This window comes from Bos mutus, chromosome 13 (assembly GCF_027580195.1).
Source record: "Bos mutus isolate GX-2022 chromosome 13, NWIPB_WYAK_1.1, whole genome shotgun sequence".
NCBI lineage: Eukaryota > Metazoa > Chordata > Mammalia > Artiodactyla > Bovidae > Bos > Bos mutus.
In genome coordinates, this window is record NC_091629.1 from 46,382,949 (window position 1) to 46,395,817 (window position 12,869).

At 57.7% G+C, this 12,869-nt stretch overlaps 1 protein-coding gene across 4 annotated transcripts in view; it reads right to left on the minus strand.

Moving 5' to 3' along the window:
* Positions 1-12,869, minus strand: part of NOL4L (nucleolar protein 4 like) — a 127,455-nt gene that overhangs the window by 16,992 nt on the left and 97,594 nt on the right. For 3 of the 4 annotated variants that reach the window (XM_070381573.1, XM_070381572.1, XM_070381574.1), the window contains one exon: positions 6,676-6,817. In XM_070381573.1, the coding sequence (XP_070237674.1) occupies positions 6,676-6,817 (142 nt within the window). Of the gene's footprint in view, positions 1-6,675; positions 6,818-7,368; positions 7,553-12,869 lie in introns of those variants that run through there. The other variant, XM_070381575.1, reaches the window with a different exon arrangement.

Genomic DNA, 12,869 nt, shown 5'->3' on the forward strand with positions numbered 1-12,869 from the left:
CTACATGTCAACAGTGATCAGGGAGGATGCCCAACCACGACTGTCAGGGCCACTGGCCGCAGGCTGCAGCAGGCCATGAAGCTTGGGGCCCCTGCTGGGGTGGCCATCATGGGCAGATAACACGTGAAATGGACGAAGCCCAGGCGCAAACGTGGGTGACTGCCTCTGAGCCTGGTGGCCGGGCCCCGACCCCACTTGCAGGACGGCCTCTTGCCTGTTCCCTCAAATGAGCAGCTTCCACCCCTAGCTGGGAACACTCCTGAGCAGCCTGAGTGCCCACAGTGGCCAGCACCCAGTGGGTAAGCGGCTGCCCAGGTGCCTTCTCCTTGGACGGCAGTGTTAACTTGCAGCCAGCAGCATGGGAGCTTGGGATGGGTCTAGGTGTGCAGATTCCAGGAGATCTGCAGGGTCCTGGGAGATGTAAGGTGCCCCCACAAGTCCTGGTACATGTGGGTGGGGAGTGGGCTGGGACTTCAGGAGATGCTAGAGCAAGCTGTGAGCACCCAGATAGTGAGCTTGTAAAGAGAGCTGTGGTCCAAAGCCCACAGGGCTCAGTGGGCAGACGGGATCGAGAAAGACCTGGAAGGATGAGGAGACAGATTGGACCAGCGAAGGGTCCAGGGGATGGGGAAATGAGAAGGACCGCTCAGTCTTTCAAAGGAGGCCCCTGACCCACCTCCAGCCCCTCAGCCTGTGAGTGCCAGCTAGCCATGGCCTTCCACCTCCAGCTCTTCGTCAGGACCCCCTGCACCAACCTGACCACCTGAGAGAAATAATCCCATCCCCATCCAACCCAGCCTTCCTCGTCCACACATCGTCCGGTCCTCACCAGCCATCCAGTGAGCGGGAGTGACTGGCCACACAACAAGGTGGGAGCAGAGGCAGATCCGAGTCTGGGCTGGGGCAGCGTGTCTGGGTTGGGGCACACTCCCGCTCAGACCTGCCCTGTGGACACCAGGGAGGAGCCCACGACGGGGAGAGAGGCAAGGGCAGGAGAGGCAGCACTGCCGTAAATACGGAGCCTTGGGCAAGCAAGTCACACGCCTGCCCCCCAGTGATTGCCCCCGCTGTCCAGTTTGCATTTCTGGGTAATGGAGGGCCCCATCCAAGGGCAGCAAGAGCAGGAAGCAGGAAGCCTTGGGCCTCACAAAGGGCTCCTGAGACACACCAGGATTAATGGCTGCAGTCACCCAGGGCACACTACAGACCCAAGCCAGGGATCAGAGGTGAGCAACTTGCTTCAGACTGCACTGCAGGACCAGGGCAGGCCAGGACCTGCTCAGGGGAGCCCTGGCAGGGTGCCAAAGGCCACCAGCAGGGAGCCATGTCCGGTTGAGACCCCAGGTCCAAGAGGCAGCCTCATCTCTCTCGTTCCTCCTGGAACCCTCGAATGCCAGCCCCTCAACTGGCCGGGGCCCTCTCTCCTGGCTGAAGCTTGGGGTCACCAGGAGTTTCTGGAGACAAGTGACCCAAGAAGCCCCCTATCCTGCCATCCAGCATCTTCCTCTCCTCCCAGCCTCCTCCTGCCGTACCGCCCAAGCTTCCTGGGCTGCTATGCACTTGCCTGAACAGCACACTGTGGCCTCCTCCGAGGCGCCTCTGCTGGTCCCCCAGCTCCGCCACGGGCTTCTGAACAGCTGTTCGCTGGGCACCTGCTCTGAGTCGAGGGCTGGGGATAAAGCCCAGAAGAGGACGCTTGGCCCTGAGGCTACTCCATGCTGCACAGTTTGTGATAACGAGAAAGAGGGGCTGGAACGCCCTTCCCCATGAGTGGTCCAGACTCAGGCTCTGGGGTCAGAGCCACCCTTGTGGTCACACAGGATCTGGCCAAGTCGCCTCCCCATCTGTAGGAAAGGCCTAGTCACAGCTCTGAGCCCACAGCCAACTGCCATCAGCACAGAGTTCAGCAGAAAGTGGGGTCAGGACTGGGGCTTCCAATCACCAGGATAATTGGACCACCTTTAAAAATGCAGTATCAGTGCAGGGGAGAGGCGAGACAACTTCTAGGAAAAAAAGGTGACTCCAACACTACATGATCCCTCCTCTTTTTTTTTTTTTTTTTTTTAAATAAAGAAAACAAGACTGATTACATACACAGAAAAGACAAAGAAAAACATGTCCCAAACACTGATAATTTTGATTGCTTTTTTTTGCTCCTCTGTTTATTTTCTATTATCTACAATGAATGTAATAGATGTGAAATGACGTTTTTTCAGAGACACATCTCCTGCCCTCAGACAGCTTACAACCTGGCAGGGGTCCCCGGTTCTGAGCACCTGCCCCTCTCCTGCAGGCTCTTGGAAGGGACAAAGCCAGGAAGGGTTTATCAGCCTCCTGGGCCACAGGGCTCAGTATTCACGTGACAGACCCAGTGGAGAGTCCTGAAAGAACCAAGGGCTTAAGCCAGGACCCTCAGTGCCTCGGTCCTGACGTGGTGACGGGTCCTGGAGGGGAGGCTCCAGGCGTCCAGGCAGGAAGTTTTGGCACCATGTCCCCAGGGGGAGGCAAGCTGAGCTCCAGTGGGTCCCAGAGGCCTGAGACTGGAGGCGCCTCTCATCTGACAGGCACTAACAAGAGCCCCCCAGCAGCCCCCCAGCTCCTACCCAGCACCATCATCCCCCACCCCCCGCCACGACCCTGCAGGAAGAAAGAAGCAGGACCCTGGGTTCTGCCCTGGAGCTGACTTCCTGTCTGCCCGGGAGGTGAGTAATGTCCGCTCCCCACCCCCTGCATCCCTTCTGGGGGCCAGGCTTCACATTTTCCGCTCAGGAAGGGGCAGAGCAAGAGGCCTGATGAAGCACATCAAGGGGAAATGGAAGACGGAGAGGGCCCTAGCCTGGCCACGCCTCTGACGTCCAGGGACGCTGACTCACCTGCCCAGCCTGCACCCCCGTTCACTTACTCATTTAACAGACACTCTTCCACCTGCTCTGTGCTGGGCACCAGAGAACTGGCTCTCAGAGTGCTTACTCAGGATCTGAGGAAGAGATGGCCATCAAACACATCATCCCACTGACGGGGCGTAACTACACACAGATGTGCTGTTCAGTCCTAAGTAACGCCCGACCATAGCGTCTCTGGACACGGGCTCAACAGTTGGCTTTTTCCAACTGTCCTCCTCTCCACCTCCTAAAATGCAGCCCCTGGGCCAGAGTGTTTTTCCAGGCACCTATGATGAGACCAGGGTTCTGTTCGGACTCCAAAGAAAGTCCAAACCCTCAGCTGGTGCTTAGTGCCGGTCTGGGGGGACCTGGCTATACGTGGACTGGAGGCAGTGGTGGGAACAGCCTGGATCACTCGGCCTAAGAAGGCAGTGCTCTGATTTTCCAGGGGGGCAGCCTCTTCTGGTCCCCAGACTCCCATGCCCATCTTCTGGGGAACCTCACACATGGCCTCAATGCCTGCCAAAGAGGAAAGAGGAGGGGAGCAGCCTTGGCATCCCCCAACTCTGGCCAGATGGCCCCAGTTTGCTCACTGATCAGCAGTTCCCTCCTGAGCCGGGGTGAGAGCCAAGTGCTCACCCACAGCAGCTCCACCCCGATGAGGAAGCACTTTGGGGCTCCCCAGCCAAGCACCCCTGCTGTGATGTCAATAAGCTGGGAATGGGGTCCATAGAGGCGCTCTCTGATGTGAGGCCTCCCAGGTGGTGGCAGGCTTGGGGATGAAAGCACCAGCAAGCATGCTCTCACTCCCGGTGAAGCGCAGACAAGCTCCCGGGAGTGAGAACTGGCCTGCTTCATTCCTGGCCTGGGCCACAGGATCTGCCCTGCCGAGGCCCAGCTTTCATTTGCCTTGGTTAAAATTTGAAAGAGGAAGAGGTGGAGGAGGTGGTGGAAGAGGAGAAGGGCCCCAACACATCCACCAACAGGTGTGAACCTGTGCAAACTGCCTGGTTTTTTGAAATGCTCTGGGCTGCACTCCTGGTCAGCAGAGGTGAGATGCTCCCTGACACAGCCCTGGGAGCCCCCACATTTTCTGGCTAAAAGAAAAAGACCCAGGTACTCAGGCTGGGGGGGAGGGCAGAAATCCCACGAACAAAGAACCTGACTTGGCCGCAACAAGGAGCCAACCTCTATCCTCTCTGGCTGGTGTGTTCGGGGTCGGGGAGGGAGGGACTCAATAAATGCTCGTTCCTTTACTCATTTGGGCAACAGATATTCAGCAGGCCCCTATAATGCACCAGGCAAAGAACCAGAGTCACCAGGGACACAGCAGAGAGCAGGATCCACGTGGTCCACCCCTTACAGAGCTCACAATGGGGGCCTCAGACATGGAGTGCCGAGGGCCAGAGGCTGAGCACCAAGCCGCCCTGGGGGTTGGTGTGTGCTGGAGAACCCTCTGAATCAAGGCACAGGAGCAGGGAGTGGAGACGTGGAGACCATGGAGGGTTGTGGCTGGATTCAGACAGAGCCCCCGCCTGACCTGCCCCTGCCCAGTCCTTCCTTAACAACAGGGGACAGGAGAACACCCTGAAGACCCTGATAGTTTCCTTCCAGCTTTCACTGATGAGAGTGGGTTCCCTGTTCACATCTGCACTGCAGGCACCTTCAAAGAGGGGGCTATCTGCGTGCCTCCGTGGGGGCTGGGGGGCTGAAGAAGGACTCCAGGCTGGGTCTGTGCCCAGCCCAAACCCCTTGGGAGCCCACCAGTCTGGACAGACATGGTGGTCACCACCAGAACTAGGACTAGAAGGGCAGTAGGATGATCAGGTCAACTGGTCTCTCTGGGCCTGCGACCTTCTGCGCGGGGTGTGGGTCGGCCTCTGGCCAGCACGTCAACCCACAGCCTCCAGACACAGGCTCTGATGAAATAATTAAATTGATGGTATCATGGTCAACACCATCCTCCCTGTCTCCAGCTCTGGCTGCCCGCCCTGATGAACACCCTCGTCCTGTCAGCAGGCCAGCCGACCTGGGCCCCAGCACCCACAGCCAGGGGGGACCTGGGCAGCTGGGGAGGGGAGGTGGTGGGTGGGGCAGGGGAGGACATGTGTGAAGACACCTGGCTTGGCTCTCCCACCTGGCTCCTCTGGGGCCAGCTGCGGGGACACACTGACCCCATTAGCCCTGTAACCGAGGAAGTCCCGTGACCCTTCCCGCCCAGCCCCAGACCTGATGCTGGAGGCCCCCAGATCACCAGATCTCTCTGGAAAGTGTCTCTGCCAGACATGAGCCCCCCAAAAGGTGGCTGTAAGCAATAACAGCATAAGAATTGTTGAGGATGAGCTGGGGACCACGGCCCCCATTCAGTCCTACTTCTCCGGGCGGGGGGTTATAAATAAATGCTCCGGATCCTTCTTGGGAAGGTACTGTCCACAGCTTTGGGCTGAGCTTCGCTGGTGTGGCCCTTGGGTGTGACCCTCAATCAGCTCAGATGAGGCGGGAGGCCAGCTGCTGGGCACATCTCACCCCAGGGCCCCCCCATCCCCAGCACGTGGTGCCCCCACCCAGCCCCCACCCGTGGGAACGCCGGAAGGAGGTGCTGGTCTGGGAGGCAGCACGAGGGGGTCGCACTGACCTCCTGAGGCGTCAAGGGACAAAAGCCTTTTCTTTCCCAGCAGCCTCGCACCCCGTTCCTCACGGAACCACACCCAGGGCTCCCCAGCCGGTGGATGGGCCACCCCGGCTGTGTCTGTGCTGGGCCTCCTCCCAGACAAAGCCAGATTTCAGGCCTCTGAAGGCTGCGGGGAGCCAGGCACACAGGTTCCGCCATGGAGACGAACTTTGACCCAAACTGCAAGGCTCCTACTCCTTATTTACTCTTTAAGGCTAACCTATTTCACAGAGTTAACACTACACCCCTTTTTAACCCTGCACCTTCCCTCCCACATTCCAGGCCCTGACCTTCGACCCCTCCTAATTGCAGCTCTACACCCCAGTTCTCTCCAGCTCTTTCCCCACCCACCTTGTGTCCGCCCGGAAAATCAAAGCCCAGCCCAGGACACTCTGCCCACAGGTGCCACCGCACACCCACAGCCACGTCTAACTGAGGTGGGCCCAGTTTGGGGGGCTCGACGCAAGAGTGCCAGAGGAGACCTCTGGGGTCTGACCCTGACCCCAACTCTCCCACCCCAAGAAGATGCTTCTGTTCCAAGGGAGGCTGGAGGAGGCTACGGGCTGGCCCTGGAGGGTGGGGGGGATGGGGGGGACCAGGGCAGATCTGGACAGAGCCTCAGCCGGCCCACCTCCTATCCTGAGGGGCCGGGGGCACACAACAGACAAGCACAGTGTCTGCTTGCTCACCAGGGACAGGCAGGGACCCTGTCTCAGAGCCTCACATCCGGCCACAAAGCCCAACTCCCGTTTTCATGATTGGGTGGTGGACTGTTCTGGGTCAGGCACACTGTTAACCTTCCCAGACCTGAATCATGATAACTTTGAAATCCACATCCCACCAGCCCGTGAGCATCAAAACAGACAAAGTGGCGGGATGTGGTCAGGCTGCCAATCCCCGAAAGAGCTCTGAGCCATTCACCTTTGGGAGGAACAACTGCTCTTCCTGGAACTAAGGGCTGGGGCAGCAGGGCCTGTGGAGATACTGAGAACGCTGGGGGCCGCTGTCAGCCTGAGCCTCGGCCACCCCTGGAGGCTCCAACCCAGAGTCTACCCCCTGGAGATTCCTAGGCTCCTGGCGCAGACACAACCCTTCCCCTGCTGGCCACGAAGGAACACTCACCGTCCTCTTGGCTGTGGAGGTTTTGTGGGCTCCGCATCCTCTCGTCCTGGCTGGGACTCAGGCTGGAGGCCAGGTGTGGGTCAGCTGACATCCATGTGGAGTCGTTCATATCAAAATCTTCACTGCTCACAGAAGTTTCATCCTGATCAGGGACAAAGAAGGTGGGCGTTCAACAGGGACGGGCTCTCTGCAGGCCCTCGGCAGCATACAGGATGAACCCAAGGGCCCGAGGGTGTTTGGGACTGCCCCATAGGCCATAGGGCACCCCCAAACCTTGCAGTGGGGATAGGCTTCTCCCCTTACCCCTCCACCCATGGAAGTGGCTGGGGCTCTGGTTCCTGTAGGAAGCTGGGGCTAAGGGCCGGTGCTGGCTGTAATTGAAGACAATTATGAGGTCTCGCATCCTGTAGGGGCGGGTGGCAGGGCCTGGCTCTTACCCCTGTGAGCCAAGGTTGAAGCAGCGCCGTAAACAAGGGCCACTGCTCCCCACTCCCTGCCAATAGCCTTGGGAGGAGGGTTCACTCCACGTAGGGCCAGGCGGGCAGACGTGGGCAGCAGGACACGTCGGGCACTGCTGAGGCCAGGCTGATGGCCCCCACCACGCCAGCCGCCCAACTCCCGTGGAGCATGCATGGAATTCCTTTCTCCCACTCCCCCAGCCCAGAGGACATTTCTGTCTTCCTCCTTCCTAACCTTTGCTGTGCTTCAAAGATATGCTCTTGGGCGGCTTCCAGAGCTGAAAAGGCCAGCCCCAGAAGTATAGCGAAGGAAGGGGGTGGGGCAGGCGAGGGTTTGGATCAGACCGCAAAGGGGGTTCGGCTCAAGGGCCTGGGGGGCCGCCAGGGCCTTCCAAACAGCCGGAGGGCCTGCAGGCGAGGAGCACGCCTGCCTCCTCTCCCCTTGCTGGCTTCAGCCAGCCCTGGGCCAGGCATCCGGGAACCCCCGGGGCGGGGCCCCTTCCACCCAGCCCTCCAGTGGGAAGGGACCCCACCTCCTTCAGGCCCTGCCTCTTTCAAGAGCAGCAGCTAGCAACTGTCTTTGGGAGCTGGCTGTAAAACGCAAGAAAGATGACCCAGCAGCTCCCACACCCTGGAGCTCTGGCTTTGCCCCCTCCCCTCCCCCATCTGGCAAGATACAATGGCCTCTGTGGGCCCCCAGTAAGGACCTCTGGCAGAGCACCATCCCCCCCAAAACCTCCCTCCAGGGGCCCCTCACAGAGGTCTCTTTTACAGCAAGCAAACACACTTCGGTTTGAACTTTCTTCGGCTGCTGTCCGAGGCAGACACATCTGCTCTGCAAGTGCTAGGGAACCAGTGGGTGCTCCCCCACGCCCTCCCCCACCAGCCCGGCTGGCAGGGAGTTTCCTGGAATTTACAGCTTCTGGGCAGCACAGAGGAGTGGGTACCCTCTGCGGCTGAATCAGGAGGATGACAGCTCTGCCCAGCTCAGGGGTCCCCACGCTGCTCGCACAGAGCCTCGGGGCACAGGGACCACGTGTGCCCTAGGGGCCCACCCCCCCACACACACACACAGCTGCCCTGCCTCCCTCCCACAGGCTCTCTGCTCCTCATACACAAGAATGCGCCCCACAGCCGTCCCTGGGTGAAAGCCCGCTTACTCAGACTGGATTCTCATACCTGGAGGGATACACGCACGTTCAAAGGGTTCTCTCTTCAAAAAGGGCAACATGACTCTCCCTGTGCTAACTGGGCAGGGACAGGAGGGTAAGGGGCGGTGAGCAGGTGGGGAGAAGGACCCTCAGAGGGGTAGGGCCATCTGGGTTCTGGGAGCCAGGAACGAGGCCATCCTCGAGTGGGCTGTTGGCTCCTTCCTGGCTGTCCTGGGGTCACTGGACCCTGAAGTCCCGGCTGAAGTAGGAAGGCCTTCTCCTGGCTCTTGTGGAAACACTTGTGACTTAAAGGACCAAGTAATCTATTAACATCTGGAAGCACCACTCACTCAAAATTCTCCATCCATTCAACAAGTTATTTAATGAACATCTATGTGAAACTCGCTCAGTTGCGTCCAACTCTTTGTGACCCCACGGACTATACAGTCCATAGAATTCTCCAGGCCAGAATACTGAAGTGGGTAGCCATTCCCTTCTCCAAAGGATCTTCTCAACTCAGGGATCGAACCCAGGTTTACTGCATTTAGATGCTGGAAAATTTACCTGTGGACAAGTCATGGCCTTTCTGGTGCTCACTGTGGAGAGGGACACCGGGGGAGAGGGACCATCAGCAGAAAAACTCATAATATCAGGAGTGTTAGGGCAACACGATAAAGAATAAAGCAGGACAAGAGGGGCGAGGGACCTGCAGGACTGCGTTTCCCAGAGTGGCCAAGAAGGGCCTTGCCGTCAGACGACAGAGCAGAGGCTTGCAGAAGTGAGGGAGGTTGTGACAGGCGGTGTGTGTGGGGGGGCTGGTGGGTTCCAGCAGGCAGTCAGGAGGCCACTGGAACTAGGGGATGCGTGAGCTGCGTGGGCAGTGAAGCCATTCGGGGGTGTTTCCTCCTAAGGGGCACATAATCCCGGGTGGGCATCTTCCACTCAGAGAAAGGAGTTCCATCAAACACACAGGTTTTCTTCATCAATGAGCAAGGAAAATTCAGAACCGCTGGTGCAGTGCTGAACCTCACTCTAGCCCCTCGGCCACAGTTTAACAACGACAGAAGCCATGGTTTATCAGTTGCCAAGTGCACCATAGGCCCTTTGGGTGCATGCAGTTATCAGCCCCATTCTACAGATGAGGAAGCTGAGGCTCCAAGGGGTGAAGGCACTCGCCCAAGGTCATGAGCAGAGCCAGAAGCGTGCAGTCCTGAAGGCCCGGACGCTAGCTTCCTTCCCAGCCCATCACCTGGAATGCTCACGGTGCTGCGGCACCTCAGAACCCAAACTCCAAACGCACGTCCCCCTTCTCCATCAAGTCCAGCTTAGGGTCCACCGCACCTCGCCTCACATGGCCTGCTTGTCTGTACCATCAGCCCGGCAGTTGGGCAGCAGAGAACTCAGCTACAGCAGCCAGCACGGTGGCTCTCTGCCCTTTCTCCCCCGAGACAGCCTTAAGTCCTTCCAAGAGTGGGGAGCGGGCTCTGTGTTCTCTGGACAAAGCCAGTGAGACCAGTCAAATTGGCTGAGTTGCCTGGCATGACACTGGGGTTTAACGAGGATGCAGCATCAGTCTGACAAGCAGGGGCTTGGTCCTGTTACACATGGTTCCTGAATGGAGACCATATGAAACCTGGACCCTGGCTGGCAGGCGGGTGGCAGCGTGCTGCCGTGTGGCATTCCCTGCCTGCAGCTGCCAGGCGCCCCCATGCAGAGCCTCGGGTTTCTCTGGCTCAGCTCACTTAACTGTTCGCCCAAATGGCCCCTCTCCACATCTCCCTGCCCAGACAGGCCAAACTGGGCAGAGGTGGGCTACATTTTACACTGAATTGTGACCACCCAATAAGGAAGAGCACCCAGTGCCCATCCATGAGGGGCTCTGAGACGAGGGTTGTCTGAGCTTTCCTTGTCCAATAGGAACAGCAGGCACCCATGTCAGGCCTCTCTCCAGATCTGGTACTCGCCCTCCCCACCTTGGACCTGCCTCAGCTGCCCCAGGGCTCGTGAGATCGGAACCCAAGCAGTCTGCTCAGCACCCACATCACAGTCCACCACTCCGAGGGGCCGCCTCACCACACTTCCTCCCTTCAGTGGAAGGAACCAGATGCCTTAACAACAAAGCGTCTCAGGATGAGACCCAAAGGAAATTCACGGGAGATGAAGCTATATTTACACCCACACCTGGACCACTCTTATCAGTGAACAGATGTGCACTGATGGACCACCTACTATGTGCTGGTGCTGTGTTAGGAGCGCTGAGACCACAGCAGGACTCCTTCCCTCCAGGGCCCTGTTATTTAGGGAAGAAGAGACACGACTTTTGACCCACGTGTAGGCACTGAAGGAGAAGGAGGCTGGGGAACCCCGTCTCCACTTATTCACTATCAAGCTCTCCCCAGTGAGTGTGCCACAGCCCCCAGTGTTTTGCCACATGAATCCCTGTTCTGTGGGTGATGGTTCTATTAAGCTTTTGATACCACTGATACATAAACTTTTAAAACTTTATTTATTTTTATTTGGCCTTAGCTGTGGTCTGAGCTGTGGCCTGCTGGATCTTTAGCTGTGCCACGTGGGATCTAGTTCTTCCACCAGGAATCAAACCCTGGCCCCCTGCACTGGGAACGCAGTGCCTTAGCCACTGGGCCACCAGGGAAGTCCCTGATACAGTAAATTTTTAAGTAAGAAATCAAATTTATGAGGCCTAACTTAAAAAAATACACCAAACTATAAGTTCCAATCCAAATCAACTCCCACATCCTCACTTCCAGGCGGACCTACCAAGAGAAGTCTGCCCAAGCCCCCTTTGCCATCCATCTGCTACGGCAGAGCCCCCTGCAGACTGTCACCTCACCGGCTCACCCCAGGCCCAGGCTCCAGGAGCAGGCCAGTGACACAGGCAATTACCAGCACATAATTCAGAGCCTATCAGCGATGAGCAGAGTGGGACATAGCTGGGCTTGAGGGACCTGTAAGAGGTGATGGTGAGGGTTACGGAGAGCAGGCCCAGAGGTCACAAGTCGGGCACTCTGGAATCTCAAGGAAACCTGGTTTACTAATTTCTCTTTCTGTAAACAAACTTCATTGAAACTTTCATTAAAAAATAAAGGAGTGTGTACAATCCATTACTTCTGGGGCCCCTCTTCCTAGACCCCACGTGACTCCTGGCTCTGGCTTCAGACACCCTGCAGGCTGCAGCCTTGCCCACCTGTTGACAAAAGGTCATCATTTATTCGGCGCCAAAGGACCTGAGCCACTTGCGGGGTCACAGGGCGATTGGGTCAACTGCCCTTCTGGAAAGGGAACTCAAGAGCTGGGGTGGGGGGGGCGGCAGGAAGACACCACCCAAGGCTGCTCCTGGGACACACCCCAGTCAGGGAGCCCTGACTCTGGGCAGGAGGAGAGGAGCCGACCAGACCCTCCCTACTCTTATCTGCAGTCCAGAATTCACGGGCAGGTTCAGTTTCTCTCCACCCAGGCTCTGAGGCCCTTCCTCCTCTGCAGGCAAACTAGCACCAACCGCTGCCCAGCCCAGGAGGAGGAGAAAATGGGAGACCAGAGGGGAAATGGTGGAAACGTGCCTGTATCCATGGTGTGTAACCAGGGGCAGGTGCTATCAGTAACCTGATTATTTTACAACTGGGGTCAATTTCTCGAAACTGGGTTCCTGGTGCCTCTGAAGTTGAGCCATTTGCATCCTCCAGGACAGGGATCCTGGGGTGTGCCTCACACAACATTTTCCAGGCCTCTCCTCAGAGCTGTAACTCTATCTCTACTGCTTGCTTTGAGAGAGAAAGGGAGAAGGATTTGCTGTGAATTCAGTGCCGTTGTGAGCAGTAAGCCTTGGGTGTGTGTGTTTCAGAGGAGGGGTGGGAGGCAGGAATGGGCCAGGCAGGAAACAGACCCCTTCTCTGTCCATCCCCTTGGGGTGGGTTTGATGAGAGGCTGAAGCTCTTGCCAGGAAGACCACCAGGCTCAAGGCAGCTGCCCTGGCACCGGCTCTACCCCAAACCGGCGGACACCAGGGTGGACAAAGTGAGCACCTCCTTCTGGAACACCTGTAGGCCCCTCCCAGGCCCTGGAAATTCTTCAGCGCAAGGCAATTCCCCTGCCTGTCTCCATGTCAGCGAGCATTACACACACAGCCTTCTGAGCATGCCAAGGAGGTACTGAACCACATTTGACCCCAACTTAACCACTTCAGCTCATCAGATGGCTTATTAATGGAAGACGAACCCCCTCCTTCCCCCAGGATCCAAAGCAACAAGGGTTCAAAATCCTGGTTGGGAAGGAACAGCACAAATGACATCTTAGGGTGGTCTGAGCCACAGCTCCTGGGGGCTAGGGAGTCCCCAGACTGCAGCTCATGCCCTCGTTCCAAGCTCACCTGGCCACCAGGGGCAGACGCCAGGCTCCTGGGGACAGACACTCCACTCAATTCCACTCCTTCCTGCCAGCATACCTCCTCTGCTTCCTAGCCATACAAGCTCTTCTGGGAAACATGAAGTGGGGAGGGCTGACATAGCCAATCACCTACCACATTTTAGGTTCTCTCTCTCACACACACACACACATGCACAGAGTCTGT